Raw genomic sequence first — 19,808 nt, 5'->3', positions numbered from 1 at the left:
TTCTTTGAGCCTCTGCATGCTAGATGTAATGTCTGGGTTTGTATCAGGACGTTGATGTTGTTAACATTCGAAATGGAAGAAAGGGTCTTGATATCGACTCGAACATGAAGACAGATCAAACTAGCCGAGCTAACCAAGTCAGAATCTAGCATTGTACACAGGTGAGAGAGAAATGCCAATCGACTGGGACTTAAAACCAGAAAGTGCATTATCATCTACTTAGGTTGGATTCTCGCCTCGCGACTTCGCGAGATGCCTCAATGGAGATCGCATCAGTACGGATTTTCCATCGCCGGTACGCAGAAAGAGTCATCATTGCGTTACCAGCTTACGCTCTCGAGAATAACTTGAACACGCGCTTTAAGAAACCGGAATAATCAAGGTCTAGATATTCCAGTAAGTTGGGATGAAGCCGTTCGATGAAAATGATAATGCCCGCCATTGGTGCCGTAGACCTGTTATGACATCCCATTGTTCGACATTACTTGGAGAACATGAGCGGAATACTGCTGGCATTTTATACCTGCTTTCGCCTTTATCATATTGTTTCTCCACGCGACTTGTGTGCATCAACCCAAACACAGGTAATCTCGTCAGACAATTTTGATCAATGTCACTTGTGCCTAAGACGGAAGGAACGAGAAAGAAATTTCAGGCCACCTATTTTCGTGCTTTAGTTCTGTTACTTCAAAATAACTCGAATATCTTGCTGACGTCTTCGTGTCAGTTCCGGAGTAAGGCGTGATGAAAAACATCATCATAACGTACATCGTGACTCTTATACGCATCCACGGGAATCAGATACGCCAGAATAAGTTACTCCAAAAATTCATCAGCGCCTTTTTATCTATTCAAGGCTATCACCTCAGTCCACGGGTTTCCACACCATTCCATCAACAACTCCACGAGAGATAAGGCATCTCAACTTCGGTCCAAGGCCAACACCTATGGCCTAGACCCGCTATTGGCCCCTGCGTTTTGTTGATGTCCGTTCCTTTTTCTTATTGGCTGCCCGAGTGACGTCAGTGAAGGCGGTGGTGATGCTCCTGATGAGGCTAGCCTTGCTCGTCTTCGCCGGCCAACCGTCCAGCCTCTCTGCCTTTGAAAGCCGCCCTCCCTCTTGAAGACCTCGACCTACCCATCTCACTCCTTCCTTCTCTTGCCTTTCAAGCCGTCAGGCAAAAATAAAATAAAAAGGCCAAGCCCTACTTCTCAGCCCTACCCACCCTCCCACTCAACCACCCACCACCCTCTCTCGAGCAAACCCTTCCACCTTTCTCTCTTCCCACAAACCTCACAACTTCTCTTCGCAAAAACACCACAACTTTCTACCTTCTCACACTATCATCAGTCACCAAGACAACTTTCATCCCCTTCAACAACTCCATCCCATCACACAAACCTCACTCATCTCACAACTCGTCAAGATGAAGGTAAGTCCTGATTTTTCCGTCCAACCTCTTGTCCTTCATCGTTCTCGAGACTAACTTCCATCACAGATGACCAAGATCAACACCGCTCTTGCCACCACCGGCATCGTCGCCAGCATGGCCAACGGCGCCCCCCTCAACGGCGGGTCCCAGGTCGAGGCCAACACCGGCGGCATCACCAAGGCCGACTGGTTCAGCATCCACCCCGACCGCGAGCCCTACGCTGTTGCCACCGGCTTCCCCGTCTCTCGCTTCCCCGGCGGTCCTCGCAAGGGCCCCTGCGGCAAGGAGTGCGACACCCAGACCGCCTCCTCCGTCGTCGACGACGAGGTCAGCACCACCAAGGTCGTCATTGATCCCCTCAACCCTACCCGTCCCATGGGCACTCCCGCGACCACCTACACCAACATCTTCACCGTCTCCGAGGAGACCGGCAAGGCCACTACCACCGCTGCTCAGACCCAGACCGCCTCGTCTGAGAGCATCATCCGCCTTCCCCCTGCCAGCGCCAGCGAGATCCAGCGCACCTCGGTGCCTAACATTGTTTTCGTCACCACCGGCTTTGGCTTCGAGACCTCTGTCACCAAGACCTCCGAGGCCGGCGCCATGCCCACCCTCATCAACCCTCTTCTCCCTCCCTGGGACCAGCCTCAGCCCATCCTGAGCTCTGTCAGTGTCCCCGAGCCGGTCTTGACCACCATCATCCCCAAGACCACCTCGACCATTGTCCCTAACATGGTCTTGACCACCATCCACGAGACCACCTCGACCACTACCCCTAACATGGTCTTGATCACCATCCACGAGACCACCTCCAGCGGTCTCCCTGAGCCGGTCCTCACCACCATCCATGAGACCACCTCCAGCGGTCTCCCTGAGCCGGTCCTCACCACCATCCACGAGTCGACCACCTCTCACACCAACTCCACTCAGACCCAGACTCCCACTGAGACCGCCGTCGAGGTGGCCACTGAGTTCGAGACCGTCCTGGCTACCGCCACCCAGTACGTCACCCCCGCTCCCGTCGAGCAGACCTTCACCACGGTCACCACCACCCGCGAGGAGAAGGACGTCCACACCGGTCGTCGCGCCTAAACGGGCTTTGACTTGATATCGCACATGGTCTGGGTTTTCGACAACCCCCACCGCATTGGCTGGCGTTTGGAAGGGAGGAACAAACAGGATGATACCCCGGTATTTGGCTTTTGGAATGGTGGGAAAGCTGGACATGGGGAGGGTTTTCTTTATTTTGTTTTGTGAACTTTCAGGGACTTTGGCTTCTTGGCCGTTGGGGGAGACTGGACATGGGTTTTCTTTTCATTCTGGGAAACGGGTTACGATTCATGGATCACAAGAATTCTGCAGCTGAGGCTGCTACGTATGCAATGAACTGGCATTAACACATCACTCTTGCTTCCTTTGTCATGACTTGTGTGATCCTGTGTGTGCTTGTATTGTGGCTTTGTTTTGGTCTGCCTGTTCACTCCATTGTTGATGATGCTCTCAAGGCTCCTTGTGACTACCATCTCTTCATGCTATATGATCTACCTGGTGATGCCCTCAAGCTGCCTACCCAATCTTTGGCTTGAGCTCCCGGAGCGTCCTCAAACTGCATGATGTACTCAGTATCTGCCTCAAAAGCTGCTGATAATCCCATCCCAGCGCCTCAGCAGCCAGCAGCGTCAAGCTGGCTTGGTCGTCCCGCCCAGGCCTTCCAGGGCCGGTCATATTCTAGATTCAATAATGAGCTTCTCGTCCTGTACTTCTCGCTCCCCAAAAGATTGGGACTCACCGGCTTCATGTTGACATCGAACAGGGCGAACCTTGACGCAGTCGAAATCTCAAAGCGCCGCACATCGATCCGGATTGGGGCCGTGACGCCCAACAGCCTAGCGACGCCCTCACATTCCTCCGCTATCCGACTGTAGGCCGGGTCCTTCATTTCCTCTCTCGACACGACTCGCGAGTTGGCGGTGACGGCCACGACGCCGTTGTACGGAGCGATGCCATCTTGGTGGTTGAAGCGGGTGACGATCGGCAGCGACCAGTAGTCCTTGTTACTAGAGCTCGGCGGCATCATGGTTACAGTGGCCTCTTCGCCGGCGAGGTACTCCTCCAGCATGATGGTCGAGGACTCCTGGAAGAGGGTTTCGGCATGGGACGTCAGATCTGCGAGGTCGCGACAGACCTTGACGCCGTGACTTCCCCTTCCGCGAACAGGCTTTGCGACAATTGGAAACGGCAGATCTTCCCGTTTCAGGTCGTCGGCAAGAGTGGCGCTACTTGAAATCGTCCAGGAGCGAGGCATCGTGAAGCCGCCGGTGCGACGGAGAAGGTTGTTGACCAGCTCTTTGTCGTCGTATTTCTCAACCACGAGAGGGCCATGTCCGATGACGTGAAGCGAATCTTGATGAAGAGCGAGTTTTGATGAGACTTGTAGAGGATGCGACGCAAAGAGGATGGTGTTGGCCCATAGATGAGTTGCTCCCTGATTGACAGCAGATAAAATGCCGTCTTCAGTGTCGGGAAAGCACCAGTCAGAGTCGACCCGTGGTGACGGATTTGATACGGGAGTGACTGCTTGGATAGATCTGCTGGCTTGTAGGTTGTAGGCGATATCGGCGCCCGAGTCTCGGTATCCTGCGATGTCTCAGTCAACTGGGATGCGGCCGCTGTAGAGAAGAAGGCGAACCCCCCGGCTTCATGGGTTTGCGAACACCATTGATGATCGGTGGTTCAATGGCCTGGTAGAGAACAGCGACCTTCTCATGCGGTACGGCGGATGAGCTAAAGCATGCCGTGGGCTTCACAAGACCGTTCGACTGCCAAAGACGGAACGAACGCGTCCGGAGAGTTCCATTGGCTATCCTGGGAACTGAGGGTCTGCAAAGTGCGGCCATGCTTCGTACCGACATCTCTCTCATGGACGTATGTTTGAATGGCTGAGACGCGGCGAGGTTGTCATGGTGTATTGATGTAAGGTTCCTCGCATAAGACGGCATCGGAGTAGTCCGTCGGAGCGCTCCGTCGTCTTAGGTCCGACCGAGCCTCGATGTTCCGAGAGCGGACTAACCCGGCAGCAGGTTTTCGGAAACAGCACAGGTTCGGCGGTGTACCTGAACCGAAAGATGACGGGCTTCTTGTTCAAAAACAGACTGCCGCTTGTTGGGGCCCGGTCCACGCGGTAGGACTGGCATGTAGACTCTCAAGCGGTGCTAAACATGTCCCAAAGGCTCGGGAAAAGCTCATCGATATCGGGAACGCTTGTCGAAACGTACTCCTGGAGCTCCGGCATGTCGACTGGCTGCTCTGCGAAATTGGCTGTTGCCGTTGACGACGCAAGTTTCTTGACGACTTCCGAGTATTGTGCGATGCAAAGATCGCCCATGTCCCAAGCTCTCTGGCGGTGCACCTGCAGGGCAGCAATCAGATCGCCGGCCAACTTGAGCGACATGCTCTGCGCAAGTCCGCTGACGGTGTTCTCCGTCTCCAACGCGCATCGGAGCAGAAACTTGGTGGTCGAGGTGAACGCGAACGTCAACAGCGGCAGCCAGTAGTCCCCAAGCTGAGGCTCCTTCAGTTCCTGTACCAGGAGCACGATCTCTTCTGCGGCGCGGCGGACTTCGAGGTAACATCGCATGGGTATCGACGACGTGTGGTCGGCGTTCGCAGCCTTCTCTGCGTCGAGCTCCCACTTTCGGAGGAGCAGTTTGATGTAGAGGTACGCAAGACGCAGGTTTGCCGAGCCCGGCATGTCGAGGCTGTCGCCGCCGCGGATGATCCTCCGTCGCAGCTGGACGTCTAGCGTGTCCTCCCATTTTGTCAGCAGAACCTCCAGATCCCATGGGCCACTGGTGGACGTCTTCTCGAGATCGTAGATTCGCTCCAGGTACTTGTCAAGAAACTGCGCTAGAGCCACGAAGGCCAGGTACACTGAAGCAGCGTTGAGGTCGATAGTACTTGCAGCAGAGCCACAGAGCTGGTCGACCGAGGGTAGGGAGACGTCATGCTGACCGCTCCGTAGCTGTGGTGGGGTGCCATACGCGAGACTCGACCTGGTATGTATCAGAAGCGAACGTTGATCGAGACAAGATGTGGACGGCTTACCACTTGTCGTATACGAAGATGGCCCACCATATCTTTGTGCGCAGGAGCTTCTCGGCCTCGGGGATGTCCCAGTCTGAAGGATCGCGGTTCAGGCCAAGGGAATGGGCCAGGGAGATGGCAGATCCCAGCTGAATGCCGTTACCAATGATAGATGTAAGAGGTCGCCCTGAGACGTTGAGCATGATGCCAAGGAGGGTCGATATGCCCGGCGACAGGTGAATCTCGGAGTACAGGGCGTCATTGGCTTGATTCCAGATAAACCTGGTGTCGGGGCGATAGTTTGCCACAAGCGACGGAGATTGCGCCCAGTAGGTCATGGTATGGGCGTAGAGACATGATAGCAAGGCCGGCGAGATGTGGCCTCTGTCTTCGGCGAAGCGCTTCTCGAAAGATCGCCTGTCCAGCAAGGGAAAGCATCGGTTTGGCTTCTCAAAGAATCTAGGGGTTTACGTCAGGGGATCTTCTCGGGACACGAAAATTAATGGGCACTCACAGCTCGATGACATCAGGGAGGAGAGGCTCAAGGAGCTTCTCAATCATTTGGCATTTCAAGAACGCGGGAGTACGATCATTCGGGACGCCCAGAGGTTGCTTTGGAACAGTGGTGAATACGACTGGTTTCCGACCGCTGCCTCCATTTTCTTGTCGTGGGCTGGTGCCGGATATTCTTGTACGTATACCTCGATTCAGAACGGACGAATCGTTTGAGAGATACGTCGCCAACACCTGGGTGTCCTCGATGTCTGCCGGTCCTACAATGTGCGCCTCGTCCTCGCCGCCTCCAGCAATGGGCTCAGCATAATGTCTGTCGTCCGCAGAGCCGAGGGTCAAGCCACCCTCCGGAGATGTTGATGCTGGATGGACTACCGGAGGTCCATTGGGCACACCCAGCGAGCTCACCTGGGAAACAAGGGTGGTCTCCGAGGGAAAGGTCGGTGCCGGCGGCGTCAAGGCGCGGTGGCCCAGGTCCCTCGATTTACGGGCCTGGGAAGCCCTCCAAGCATTCTTCGGCCGCGGAGAGGATCCGGCGGGAGACGGAGGGAACTCGCAAGGCGTTCCGTGAGCTCGACATGTAAGACATGTTGGTGCGGTCTTGTCGACGTTACACCGAGACTTGCGCTTCCGGCAGGCCAGACATGCCGGGCGGAGGTGAGAGCGGTAAGGGCGCTCCGAGGAAAACGGACCATCGACAACTTCAGTTGACATGGCTTCGAGTTTCTGAGAGGCAGCGGAGTCGAAAAACAACTCGAATCATGGCCAGAACAGAGGAATTGTCCGTGGACATTGTCGACATTTTGCCTTATCTGGACTGCGAACTGGAAAGTCGACTTCTCCGAGGTGAACGTGGTGTTTCCCGAGGGAAAGAGCAGACGGCTCGTGCACTCACCTTATCGGATACCGGAAAAATGTCGGATCTTGTATCGGCGATAAGGGGGATGGATATCGCCGAATCTTGGTCCTTCCATTCTCCGTTTCGTTCTTGTTTTCTGATCGACCTCAACTACATCATCAATCATCGCGACAACCGACTTTTCGCCCAGCTCTGCAACACGTCTTCAGTTGCTTCCGTGTTGAAAGCCTAGAGACAGTATTGCACACCAAGTCATGGCAGCTACCAACACATTGAGAAGGTGGCCACGATATCAGATGTTCAAGACCGCTTCCATTTGGTTCCGTGAGCCTTAGCTGGCCAAGAACTGGAGGAAACTCACATTTCATTGTCAATCATACCTCTCCATTTTCCGAAAGACCACGACCGACAACAACTGCGCCGCGGCAACGAGGTGGGATCGCCCCGACGCGAGCTCTGCTCCCTAGGCTCTGTGGTCGCACCCATGAGCCGGAAGTGCCTCCACGTCGGCGACGTTTGACGATGAAGAGATGCCTCGGTCATACAAACCACTCTCGGTATGATGTTGCCCCATCTTCCGTCGCGGACGGCCTTACTGACACCGTGGAGGCGGTAGATACCCAGCAGAAGTCGTCTCCCTTGGGACACGGACACCCGGAGGTTGTCAAGGCTATCCATGGTTGCGTCAGCGAGCTAGACCACCCGCTCTACGGGAAGCTTTGGTGCCTGACGACCGCCTTCGAAAATCGCTATGTCTGGCTTTGATTAGGGCCTTTGGCACCAGCGCGAGAGCAGCACTAGCGGTGCGCCATGAAGACAGAGGCTCCTACGGAAAACCCTTGGTTTACAGATTCACTCTCGGATCCAGTACAAGCAGTATCATCGTCCAAGCATTGGCCGACTATGCTACCACGACTGAATAGGCCAGGGTTCCGCGATGCTAGCCATGCACATGCTCCCGGCTCCGAACACCTACCGCTCCATCTCCCGCAACCCGGGCGGGTCTCATGACTGGAAGGCCGAATGGAAGCACGGATGGAACCTGGCTGACCAGACATGCGGCGGATTCCTGGCTGCGCGAAGCGTTGAGTGCGACCACTCCTCGACCGGAATGCACGCTTCCACCGAACTACGTCAAGGCATTGAATAAACAGCAGACAGAGAGGGATGCTCCTGATGTTGATGAAGCACACGCCGGCGTCGAAAGATGCCGCGAACTAGCCGCTCTCAACCTCCACAACGCAGGTCCCCGACTTTTTGGAATCTACGGGACAAACTCACCTGAACATGGCCGTTACGAGCGACAAATTTTCGTGAACCCGGTTCCAAAGGGATTTTCGCTTCACAACCCATGTCAACGATTCTTCGTCAACAGCCGGTGGCCACTGGCGAAATGGCACTTGAGAGAATGGTGCGGGGTAACCTGGTCGGGTATTCAAGAGAAACAGGAAGGCATTTCCACGACGGTCTGAAACACGTTCAGGACCCTATGGTTACATTGGCGATATTTCCGATTGAAAATCAATAGCCGGCTTGAAATCGCTTGAACAGTAGACAAAGATACCAGTCCAAGTTCTTACCCGACAAACTAGCAATGAGGCACATGCCTCGAGGTCTGAAGAATCCGAGCAGTCACGGAAATCTGGCAGGCCAATTCAGCATCGCCATCCAACTTTGCTCATGTTACTCAATCAAGGGCGATTGTCGAGCAGGCATGCGCCAACATCCTGGGAACACAGCCTCTTTACTAGAGACGAACGTGATAGCAAGCCAAACAACACCAACCAATGGTTCAGTTCATGCCGACCAACCATGGCGCATTTCAAATACCGCGGGAGGTTGACGCGTCGGAAGCATAACGATTGCTCCTCTCTGGCGTTGCATCCGGCACAACAGGGAAATACGACCGAGATCGGGGATCGCCCGTGACCCACGCCATCGCACGAGTATCCATAAGCCGACGGATCGCCGTGGAGTTCTGGAGGATACGGGGCTCTTTTCCAGTCTATGCCAACATCACCTCGGGCATGAATCTTGCTCCTACTGCGGCTGCGTCCGTTTCCGCCGCGAGCCAGCAGGGAGACGCATGGGACAGTTGTTCGCTGCGTCACAAAGGGAAAGGAATTCCATAGGACGAGTCATCAACGATGCCACCCCGCCACCGGTGTCTTGGTGTTCTCGAAAGAGAAGGCGAAGGCGATTTTCTTGCCCCCCCGCACGACAGAGAGGGGAACTTTGAAATGTTTATTATCGACTACGAGATGATCAGATGGCCTGGTGTGCCTAGACTACGGCAAAATTGACTCAGCAGGCCTCTGGTCAGCCTGCCATGACTGCATACCGTTCGTCATTTCCCAACGTCTCATCGCCACGATTCAGAAACGCATCCTTCGTTTTCGGCTGGGGACAACCAAGGCATCCAGGAATATCTGGCCAGCAACACGGCTTAAATCTCGAATGGGTTGGCAGAAGAAGGGATATGGAGGCTCCTGAGCTGCAGGTGTCGCGAGTCAGTCCCGTCGTTGACGAATAGGAACAAAAGCCTGCGTCCGATCTCCTGCAAGACGGCATGACAACAGGGCCAACCCATGTCCATCTCAAACTCTCTTTCCACGATGATTCTAGAACGCGACGTTTCATGCGAGCTGGACTAAGAAGCCCCCCTCCGCCCCTCCTCATGTTCGCTACCATTGAGTTTTCAATTCGAAGTCTGACTGGCTCAGCTCAAGGCTGCTAGCCAACTTAGCGTCTGACATAGGAATGCACGGAATTTGCAACCCCGAGGACTTTTGCTCCGCCAACGAGGATGTCGCGGTGGTGGAACCCATTACACAACCACCCTTGGAAAGGAGTCAGCAAAACAGGGCAAATATAGGCTCGAAATGTTGGTACATGGCATTCTTTGACCGTGGTCCGATCATGCGGTGGGAGATCTTAATGTTCAGTCCCCCGGACCTTAACTCGCGAAGCGTCCTTCACTCGCCCCTGTCATCGCGAATGGAGCCATCCCTCCTCGACAGAGTGTGCCAAGTCGGGATATTAAATAGAAAGAGGGGTCCCGCGCCAAGATAGGGCTGCCAGGCAGCGCGAGATATTAATATCGTTTCCTCTCGAACTTGTTTCCTGCCCAGAAGTCGGGAACCCGCAAACAAGGCTTGGTATTGATGCCCATGTCGTGTCTTGGCCGTGGATCGGCTCAGCCAGCCTCCAGCACAGCAATCAGGTCTCGCGATAATGGATGCAGGTCTCATCTTAGCCGCCGAAAGCGAAGGCGCTCATAATGTCACTGCCGCATACCTGGCCGAGGATTCCGGGGGCACGCTGATTGGTATCTCGATCGCGTTCGCCATTCTCACGACGTTCTTCCTGGGTCTGCGACTGTACGCCAAACGATTTACGGCGGGCGGCTATGGCATCGACGACTACTTCCTCGTGGCGGCGTATTTCGTCGACTTGGGAATGTGTGCGGTGGGCATAGGTAAGGTTTTCACCTCGTGTGATGATGGAAAAGTATCGCATGGACTAACTCGTGGTTTTTAGTTATGGTTCGGGTGGGCGGTGTTGGACGACATGTTGAATTCGTCGAAGAGTTTCACCCGGCGCTGCTGGTCGGATGGGCCAAGTGTATTCTGGCCTTCGAGATTGTCTACTTCGCGTCCGTGGCGTTGCCAAAGATGGGGATCGTTTTCCTGTACCTTCGTGTATTCAACTGGAAAGGCGGGATGCGAATGACCGCGTACATCCTGCTGGGCACGCTCGCCGCTACGAGCTTGTCGTTCATCCTCACCGCGTGCTTCCAGTGCACGCCACTCCCGTTCTGGTGGGATCGAACCATTCCGGGAGGTAAATGCGTCGACGTGCAGGCCTTCTTCCATGCGCAGAGTATCCCGGGGTTCGTGCTGGATTTCTTCATCATGGCTCTGCCCATGAAGACCATCTGGGGCCTAAAGCTTCCCACGCATAAAAGGATAGCGCTGGTCGGAATCTTCATGGTCGGCAGTTTGTGAGTATCTTTGTTGGAGTCCATGCCATGCCATAGTTGCTAACGTGCCGGTAGCGGTGTTGTCGCATCCATCATACGAGCAGTCACTTTCTTCGGGACGGCAGCCTTTACAGATCGGACATGTAGGTAGACATTCTGACCGCGCACGAGAATGTGTACTTACCATCACAGGGGCATCTGTGGCTCTCGTCGGCTGGAGCATCATTGAAACCGGAACATACATCATCGCAGCCTGCCTCCCGCACCTCAGGCCCATGATCTCGCACTACACGCCGCCATGGCTGAAGTCCATGGTCCGCAAGACCGTGTCTCAGGCCAGCAACTCCATGTCCAAAGTGACGGCCTCGAAACATTCGCATGGTCGCCGCGGCGACGACGAGGTGGAGCTCACGGCTCGATCGAAAAAGCAGACCGTTGACACAGAAAGCGACATGGCAGGAGACGAAGAGCGCGGCTATGGAGGGATGCAGTCTCCTTCTGGCACGACGGTTGAGGTGCGCAAGTCGGATGAAATGATGAGCGGCGACTGGGCTACGCAGGGGCAAATACGAGTGACGACGGAGGTCAAGCTGGAGAGGGTGCGGACGTCGGCGATTATGAAAGACTAATGAGGCAAGCTCCCTGCCGGTGTTGGTAGTAATGAAAGTCAAGTTTGAACACCTTGGTTGAATCGCCACGTACAAGTCTTCATTTCGGCCTTTTATGTCTACAAGTTTACATCTTGGAGCGGGCGCCCTTGGCTTCCGCCGGCCCCAACAACTCATCAGCAATACCGCGTCCGGCTGCCCTTCCCGAGAAGATGCAGCCTCCCAAGAACGTCCCCTCCAAGCTGTTGTATCCATGGACGCCGCCGCCACCGAATCCAGCGGCCTCACCCGCCGCATACAGACCAGAGAACTTCTCCCCGTCGGCCTTCATGACGTTGCTCTCCAGGTTCGTCTCGATGCCGCCGAGCGTCTTCCGCGTCAGCAGGTTCATCCGGACCGCGATCAACGGGCCGTGGGCCTTGTCGAGCAGCTTGTGCGGCGGCGCGATGCGGCTGCGCTTGTCGGCCCAGTACGTGCGGCCGTTGTTGATCAACATCGCCTGCGCATCCTTGGAGTACGCGTTGTCAAACTGCCCGTCGCGGATCTCGATCGTCTCCTGGATATCCGCGAGGTCGAGCACGGGGCCGCCGCGCTCGCGCTGCAGCTCGTTCATCCCCTGCACCAGCTCGGGGAGGTTGTCCCTCACCACGAAGTCCTTGCCGTACTTTTGGAAGTTCTGCACCGGCACCGTGCCCTTCTTGCCGAAGACGCGGGTCAGAAGCTGCCAGACGCTCTTGCCCGTCACGTCCGGGTTCTGCTCGGAGCCGGAGAGGGCGAACTCGCGCGCGATGATGCTCTGGTCCAGGATGAACCACGTGTAGTCGTATCCCGTGCTGCAGATGTGCTTCAACGTCGCCAGGGTGTCGGAGCCGGGGAAGAGAAACGGGGGGAGTCGTTTGCCGGTGGCGTCAAGCCAGAGTGAGCTCGGCGCGGGGAGCACGCGGATGCCGTGGTCCGGCCAGATGGGGTTCCAGTTCTGCAGGCCCTCAGTGTAATGCCACATGCGGTCGCGGTTGATGACGTTCGCGCCGACCTGCTCCGCGATCCCAATCATCCTTCCGTCGACATGCGCGGGCACGCCGACGACGAAGTTCTCCGGGACCTTGGGCCCGAGCCGGTCGACGGGCCACGCCGCCTTCACTGCCTCGACGTTGCCTCCAATACCACCAGACGTAACCGCGACAGCGGAGCCGAAAATCTCAAAGTCGTCGACGACATTCCGGTTCGACTTGACGCCGCGAGCAGAGCTATCCGGCGCCAGCACCTTCCCCCTCACACCGATCGCGCGGCCCGTCTCGTCGGTGATGATCTCGTCGACGCGGTGCCGGAAGCGGAACTGCACGACGCCGTTCTTGGCCGCGCGCCGCACCGGCTCCTCAAACACCCTCACGACCTCCGGCCCAGTGCCCCATGTGACGTGGAACCGCGGAACCGAATTACCGTGTCCCTCCGCCCTGCCACAGCCCCTCTCGGCCCAGCCGACGTTGAAGAGGAAGCCCATACCCCTCGCCTTGACGTACGCCTCCATCTCGTCGGCGGCGAAGTTGACAAACGCCTCGGCCCAGCGCCGCGGCCACGTATCCTCCTTTTCGCGGTCGAACGCCGCCGAGCCGAACCAGTCTCTCATAGCGAGCTCCCGCGAGTCCTTGATGCCCATGCGTCGCTGCTCGGCCGAGTTGACGCAGAAGATGCCGCCGAGCGACCAGAAGGCCTGGCCGCCGAGGTTCGCCTCGTTCTCCTGGTCGATGACGATGGTGGGGACGCCGCGCTCGGAGAGCTCGAAGGCGGCGACGAGGCCGGCGAGGCCGCCGCCGACGATGATGGCCGGGCGGTCCTGGAGGGCCTGTTTCCGGTCGGGGGACATTGCTGCGAAGTGCGGACCGGCGGAGGAGGGGGATTTCGACGAGGGGTTTGCGGGGAGGCGGAGGAGGATGTGTCGGACGATGAGCTTTAAGAGCCAGGCGGAGGCGCCCAGGCCGGCGAGCGTGGCGAGGGTCTGGGTCGGGGTCTGGGGGAGGGGGATGGGCGTGTACTGGGGCGCCATGGTCCCGGTCGAGTGGACTTTGACTGTCGGTTTCGTAGAGTTTGATTCGTCTTCGGCCGTCGAGCTTGATTGAGCTGTCAAAGCCGAGAGATGCTGTGCCGCTGGGAGTGGTGTTTTCCCCGTGTGGTGTGATGCTGGCAGGTGGTGTTGGAAGTGAGATGGACTTCGACGGGATGTGTCGGAGTGCGGGGGATGAGAGGCAGAGACAGGAATGGCGTCTGGCTGCTTTTGGAGATCTGACTCTTGGGGTCAGAGAAGATGAGAGGCGTTCAGAGTGAGGGAGGAATGAGAGGCGAGGGGTCAAGGTCCGCGGAATGCCGATCTGCGACGCCGTTTGTTCCGGCGCCTGGAGCTTGGGCGATGGCACGAAGATGCGGTCTTATCTGTTGAACCGCGTCTATCAATGTCCCGTCAATACGAAAGACATATATCCTTGTGCTGACACGAATTCCAGTGAGCTATGCAAGTGAGCATGAGTGAGCGGGGAGATAGGCTATTCGTACTTCGGAGACAGAACAGCTGATGAACACGCCGCTCGCCGACCGAGAGATGAGAGAGCTAAGAGGAAAATGCAGCTAAAAACGGCCTGCTGCAGGGGACATGCTGCATCGAGTCAGCTCAGGGTCCCTGTTCTCCTCATTCTCCAGCTTATTTTGCCCATGTCCTTGCTCGTTCTCACTGTCCCCCATGCGGGGTATCAAGGTCCGAGAGCCCCGGACATGCCTCGGCTCACTGACGCGTGTCACATTCTCATCGTCTTTTCACATCAACACGTTGAACTCATTGGTCTCTCATCAATTGTGGTTCGATCTCATTAAACCAGATATGTTGTTTACTGCACCTTCACGACGACCTTACCAAAGTGGCCGCCACTGAACAAATAACGCAGCGCCTCATCCGCCTCCTTGAAGTCAAAGACGCGGTCCACCACGGGCTTGATGCCCTTCTCCTCATAAAAGTCCACCATCTCCTCAAACCTCTCCCGGGGGCCGTTGATGAGACCCTTAAGCGTCACGGTCTTGCGCAGCGCCAGCAAGTTGACGTTCGTCCGGTCCTCCTCCTCGTCGACCTTACCCGAGAGGTACCCGATGCACGCAATCGTGCCGCCGAAGCCGATGGCCTCGAACGAGCGACGCAGCGTCTTGGCGCCGCCCGTCTCGAGAATGATGTCGGCGCCCTCGCCGTTGGTGGCCTCCGTCACCGTCTCATCCCAGTTAGGCGTCGTGCGGTAGTTGACGATGTGGTCAGCACCGAGGGCCTTGGCCTTTGCAAGCTTCGCGTCGGAGGAGGAAGTGATGATGACTGCAGCCGGTCAGTTTTCATCTCTCATTCACCAGAACGGCAAAAACTCACCCGTCGCGCCCGCCGCCTTGGCAATCTGCAACCCGGAGATAGCGACACCGCCGGTTCCCTGACAAACCACGACCTCGCCCTTTCCGCCCGGCTGACCGAGGGGCCGGAACTGATTGATGGCCATCCAGGCCGTCACCGCGGCGATCGGCAAACACGCGGCCTCTTCGTCGCTCAGGTGCTTGGGCGCCCTGACGAGGCCCGTGGCCGGGAAGACGCGGTAGGTCTGCAGGACGCCCTCGAGCGGGAACCCGAGCCCGGACTTCATGTCGGCGGCCTTGATCTGGCCCTTGAGGTGGGACTGGTTGAAGATGGAGACGACGCGGTCGCCGACCTTCCAGTCGCCGACGCCCTCGCCCACGGCCTCGACGGAGCCGCACATGTCCGAGGCCGGGACGATGGGCTCGTTCGCCTCCGGGTTGATGGTCTTGTGGTGGTTGTAGAAGCCCATGACGACCTCGGTGTCGCGGTAGTTGAACGAGACGGCGTTGATCTTGACGAGGACCTCGTTCGGGCCCGGCTGGGTGAGGGGCCCGGACGCGAGGAAGAGCTTGTCGAGGCCATCCTGGCGTGTCTGCCAGCGCTGGACCTGGGTTTCGCTCATTTTGCTGTGTGATGTGTGAGACGTCGTGAGACGAGATGAGTTCCAGTGATGAGAGCCTGCGTGAGACCCTTCAAAAGTAGCTCCTTCGGGTGAAGATATCTGCAGCAAAGTTCGTGCACTGGTTCGGTAGTTATGACGCATGTATTAGAAATCACAACCGGGCCTTGTCTCCGCAACTGGGTGGACCAGGCGGGGGCCCCGGCGAGACGTCTTATCGGCGGTGCGGCACCGAGTCGATCCCTGCCGTGATGCTCGGCGTCCGGGACTTCTCACCGAGAGAACTCTATGATGCCGGACCAACATCATGAATCGTGAAAGCTTGACAACCCAGACCTCGGTAAGAAACTGTGGACATAAGCTCAAAGGCAAGAATCCATAACAACCAGTCCCACGAGTGTGTTCACACGATTGAGGATAAACGCGGCGTGATGTACTTTCTACGTTTATTGAGATGCTAGTCTCATGTTTCATTCTCCGAGGTTCGATTGCAGCTTCACCAGAAAGATTCTGGGCACTAAACCCTGGACTAAACCCTGGAGCTACGCTTCTCGTCCAATTCCAAGTGTTCCAACGAGCAGCCGTTTTTGGCTTCTACGTCAACGATTGCGTTTGCCACCTGATGAGTCTCGATCTCGACAACGCGATCGCCGAACGCGGCGGCGATTTCCTCGAGCGTCTTTTGCTTTGTTTCGGGGTAGTATAGATAAATGATGCCGAAGAAGACGGCGCAACAACCGACAAAGACGTAGTAATAGTTCTCGTGGATCGTGGCGAACGCGCTGGGACCGGCCTGAGTAACACCGACGTTGACAATGTAATGAGCCGCCGCTGCGACGCCCATGATCTTGCTTCTGATGGAGATTGGAAGAACTTCGGCGCCGTAAATCCATGTGACGGGATTGATGAGGCTGTCTATGGTGATTGACTTAGTAGCTGAAAGAAGTAAGGAAGCCATGATCTCAAGGACATCTAGACTCACAGTATCCGACGGCAAATAAATAAATGCCCAGGATGGCGAAGCCTTTACCGACGCGGTTGTCGGTGTTCTGAAATGAGCGCTGCATGACAGCGCAGTAGATTTCAATCACGATGACCCAAGCAACGCCTGCTAAAAGCATTCTACCGAACGGGAAGTGGTATTAGCAGTCCATCTCAATTTGTTTCATGTGATATTTGGACTCGAAATTTTCGATTTGCTTACTTGCGGCGACCCCATCTATCCGGTAAGATGAGAACAGCTACTGTGGTGGCGAGAAATGCGCAGGTGCCCCAAACGGCGGCTAGGGCAAGAATCGTCTTCGAGTCGATGCCGAGTGAGCGATACAGAGATGCTGAGACTGATATCAATACCTAGACAGCTGAATTGACGATGATTTACTGACTTTGATAGTACTGTTATTCGGTCAGCGTATGACGACGACCAGCAATGAAGTTGGCTCTCACGTACCTGGACAACGTTGACTCCCGTAACGCTCGTCAATATCTGGACTGAGACCGAGCTGAATATAGATCCTAAGATTAGCCACAATTTGTGAGGGAACAAGGTGGTCATGAAGACAAAAGACCGTTCAACCTACACTAGAACCCGGCGTCGATACGTTTTCCAGATTTCTTTGAACGTCGGGATTTCTCTTTGTATCTCGAACTCGATCTGGGCTTTCATCAGGCTGAACTCCTCTTGCACAACGTGCGACTGGAGATCGCTTCTTATCCTCGTGAACACAGACCGCGCTTCCTCTACGCGGCCCCTTTGGATCAGCTGACGGGGAGAGTTCGGCATGAAGGTTATGAGACCCGTAAAGAGGACGATCCCCCAAGGAATTTGTAGACCAAGCGGAACGCGCCACTGGGCCTGGCCATAAGGAGCAAAGCCGCCGGCAAACCCGACCCAGTTCGAAGTCATGGTTCCAAAGGCGAGCCCAACACCGTTGAGACCTCCGATGAGGCCGCGGATCTTAGGTGGGCTGATCTCAGAGAGGTAGACGGGAACAGTGCCGCTGAGTGCTCCGACGGCGATGCCTGCTATTATGCGACCTCCGAGGAACATGCCGACGTTGACTGCGCCAGTCTGAATGGCGCATCCGACACTTACGATGATGCATTGAAGCTGCATGAAACGAAGACGGCCTAGTTTGTCGGCAATGAGAATCTGCATGATAGCACCAACAGCTTCGCCGGCAATGTAGGTCGCCACAACCTGCACAATTAGCAAACTCGATAAACCGGTGTCGTTGGTGTCTTACGGATCCTATGATGGCGTTTGATGGGTTTTGCATGTATTCCACGAAGCTCAGGTGAGCAATGGCTATCAGCTAGTCAGCCCGTTCATAATAGTCGATTGTCAGTCGTCGCAAAGGCGCCGTACTTGTCGTGGCAATGCCGGTATCAAATCCCTTGATTCCAAGAATAATTTGTCAGATGGTTGTTTGCAAGTCGCATGATCGGGCAATTATGACTATTTTGTGACTCGTAATTGAGACTCACATAGAGAAAGGTGCCTAGACAGGCGAACATCGCAAGGATGATAGTGTAGTGGTCCCTCATGATGGCAGCGATTTCGGGTCAAACCTCATGTCGATGCCGGAAGGGAAACGGCCGCAAAGCAGCAGAAGATGTGATAAAAGTAACAACGTCAGGAAATGTTGCATAAACATGCAGCCCCAGCCGGCCTTTCGGAACTGCATGCCGTTGTCCGGGACATCATCACGCCGGAGAACCCTCACGGCGCCGCCGGGCTCTCCACTTTTGGTCATCTCCCATGGCCTGTCATCGCACCGTGATCGGCCAGGACCGGAGCAATGATCTTTCGCGTATCAAATGGGCCTGGTGGGAATTCCGATGTCAGCTTACAAGAATGAAATTTGCGTCTAACCAAGCCAAACCACATCTTAATGATTTTGAAATCTGGTGCCGTCGCTTGCTCTTCGTTCTCACCTTACTCCATACCTTCATCCGCCAAATCACTAAACCGCAGCCATGGCAATCAACAAAGCCAACAGTAACGGCATCGACAGCAAGGCAAAGACCGTTGCTGATAAAGTGAAAAACAACCGTGCCAAGGCCATCGTTGATGAAGCATCGGCGGGTGGCTATGCCATTGCGGCCGTATGCTGCTACAATCTCGAGGCCGTCGTCGCCACCGTCCGCGCAGCAGAAGCAAAGCGTTCGCCGGCTCTCATCCAGCTCTTTCCCTGGTCCATTGAGTACGCAGACGGTCTTCTTCTACACGCGGCCGCCGAAGCCGCTGACAAGGCATCCGTCCCCATCGCCGTCCACATGGATCACGCCCAGTCCCCCGAGATCATCAGACGGGCCGCTGATTTGGGCGGATTTGACGGCATTATGGTCGACATGAGCCACTACGAAAAAGAGGAAAACCTACGGCTCACAAAAGAACTGGTTCAATACTGTAATGAACGCGGCATAATCACAGAGGCCGAACCGGGCCGTATTAATGGCTGCGAAGACGGGATCGCCGACACGGGCGACATGGAAGAGATTCTCACGGGTCCCGAACAGGCGGAGGAGTTCGTGGCTTGCGGCATCGACTGGCTGGCGCCTGCGTTTGGCAATGTTCACGGGGTATACGGGCCTAAGGGGCCGCAGCTGGACTTTCCTCGTCTTGATACCGTTCGGCAAGCTGTTGGAGACCGTGTGCGCCTCGTGCTGCACGGCGCTCATGAAGACTATTTCAAGGAGGAGCTGCTGCGTAAATGCATCTCTTATGGCATGGCGAAGGTCAATGTGAATGGCCCCGTGGCCGCAGCATGGACCAAGGTTCAGGGTGAACTGAGTGGCAAAGTGCCCCTTACAACCGTCGTCGAGGAGCAGACGAAGGCCATGCAGGACGTGGTGGAATACCACATGGATTTCTTGATGTCTACGGGCAAAGCATGAAACAATGTTAGAGGGAGACATTAGGCAAATATTAAGCGTCAAATCGTTGCAGAGCTTCTGAAATATTTTTTTCACGACGAGCGTGACTTGTGCCGACCTTGTCAATATCTTCGATTGCAAACAGAAATTTTAAGCTAGGATAGCACTTTGAGAGAAAGGATAACATAATTTCTTCTAGTGACCTCATCAGCCATCACCGAAAATTGTCGTAAAACCTGCCTCTTTGCGGGCGTTGACTCCTTGACAACTCAACGGCGCAAAGATGAGCCGGTTGGTCTGCCGCTTGTCTCGCCTCGCAAAACTAGGATCTTCCATCTTACCCCGCGTCGGACGAGGATCAGTGTGTCTCTCGTGCAACAGGGCATAGAAAGGGACAGTCCGCCGCAAGCTTTGAGTGGTTAGTTTTTTATCAAACCTGATTGTCGAACACCAGAT

The 19,808-nt window shown here is 55.7% G+C and overlaps 8 protein-coding genes across 8 annotated transcripts; 3 read left to right on the top strand and 5 right to left on the bottom strand.

The window, feature by feature from the left end:
- Positions 1-1,499: 1,499 nt before the first annotated feature.
- On the top strand, positions 1,500-2,525 carry CkaCkLH20_08201 (uncharacterized protein; the record flags this gene model as incomplete). Its single annotated transcript, XM_038890916.1, has 1 exon — positions 1,500-2,525. The coding sequence occupies one exon, from the start codon at positions 1,500-1,502 to the stop codon at positions 2,523-2,525; it is 1,026 nt and encodes a 341-aa protein (XP_038743679.1).
- Positions 2,526-2,999: 474 nt separating this feature from the next.
- CkaCkLH20_08200 (uncharacterized protein) lies at positions 3,000-4,330 on the bottom strand (the record flags this gene model as incomplete). Its single annotated transcript, XM_038890915.1, has 3 exons — positions 3,000-3,161; positions 3,223-4,070; positions 4,123-4,330. 3 exons carry the CDS (start codon positions 4,328-4,330, stop codon positions 3,000-3,002), a joined length of 1,218 nt encoding a protein of 405 aa, XP_038743678.1.
- Positions 4,331-4,635: 305 nt separating this feature from the next.
- Positions 4,636-6,743, bottom strand: CkaCkLH20_08199 (uncharacterized protein; the record flags this gene model as incomplete). Its single annotated transcript, XM_038890914.1, has 3 exons — positions 4,636-5,485; positions 5,538-5,975; positions 6,031-6,743. The coding sequence occupies 3 exons, from the start codon at positions 6,741-6,743 to the stop codon at positions 4,636-4,638; spliced, it is 2,001 nt and encodes a 666-aa protein (XP_038743677.1).
- A 3,379-nt stretch (positions 6,744-10,122) lies between these two features.
- Positions 10,123-11,499, top strand: CkaCkLH20_08198 (uncharacterized protein; the record flags this gene model as incomplete). Its single annotated transcript, XM_038890913.1, has 4 exons — positions 10,123-10,366; positions 10,429-10,891; positions 10,946-11,013; positions 11,063-11,499. 4 exons carry the CDS (start codon positions 10,123-10,125, stop codon positions 11,497-11,499), a joined length of 1,212 nt encoding a protein of 403 aa, XP_038743676.1.
- A 106-nt stretch (positions 11,500-11,605) lies between these two features.
- On the bottom strand, positions 11,606-13,522 carry CkaCkLH20_08197 (FAD binding domain-containing protein; the record flags this gene model as incomplete). Its single annotated transcript, XM_038890912.1, has 1 exon — positions 11,606-13,522. One exon carries the CDS (start codon positions 13,520-13,522, stop codon positions 11,606-11,608), a length of 1,917 nt encoding a protein of 638 aa, XP_038743675.1.
- An 832-nt stretch (positions 13,523-14,354) lies between these two features.
- CkaCkLH20_08196 (zinc-binding dehydrogenase) lies at positions 14,355-15,476 on the bottom strand (the record flags this gene model as incomplete). Its single annotated transcript, XM_038890911.1, has 2 exons — positions 14,355-14,824; positions 14,876-15,476. 2 exons carry the CDS (start codon positions 15,474-15,476, stop codon positions 14,355-14,357), a joined length of 1,071 nt encoding a protein of 356 aa, XP_038743674.1.
- Positions 15,477-16,002: 526 nt separating this feature from the next.
- Positions 16,003-18,020, bottom strand: CkaCkLH20_08195 (uncharacterized protein; the record flags this gene model as incomplete). Its single annotated transcript, XM_038890910.1, has 9 exons — positions 16,003-16,388; positions 16,456-16,595; positions 16,678-16,807; positions 16,859-16,868; positions 16,924-16,975; positions 17,054-17,673; positions 17,720-17,781; positions 17,842-17,869; positions 17,961-18,020. The coding sequence occupies 9 exons, from the start codon at positions 18,018-18,020 to the stop codon at positions 16,003-16,005; spliced, it is 1,488 nt and encodes a 495-aa protein (XP_038743673.1).
- A 432-nt stretch (positions 18,021-18,452) lies between these two features.
- Positions 18,453-19,373, top strand: CkaCkLH20_08194 (fructose-bisphosphate aldolase class-II; the record flags this gene model as incomplete). Its single annotated transcript, XM_038890909.1, has 1 exon — positions 18,453-19,373. One exon carries the CDS (start codon positions 18,453-18,455, stop codon positions 19,371-19,373), a length of 921 nt encoding a protein of 306 aa, XP_038743672.1.
- Between the last annotated feature and the right edge of the window lie 435 nt (positions 19,374-19,808).

The sequence above is a fragment of the Colletotrichum karsti genome (assembly GCF_011947395.1).
Source record: "Colletotrichum karsti strain CkLH20 chromosome Unknown Scaffold27, whole genome shotgun sequence".
In the NCBI taxonomy this organism is placed as follows: Eukaryota; Fungi; Ascomycota; class Sordariomycetes; order Glomerellales; family Glomerellaceae; genus Colletotrichum; species Colletotrichum karsti.
The sequence above is the reverse complement of the archived record's forward strand: the minus strand, read 5'-3'. Positions and strand labels throughout refer to the sequence as shown.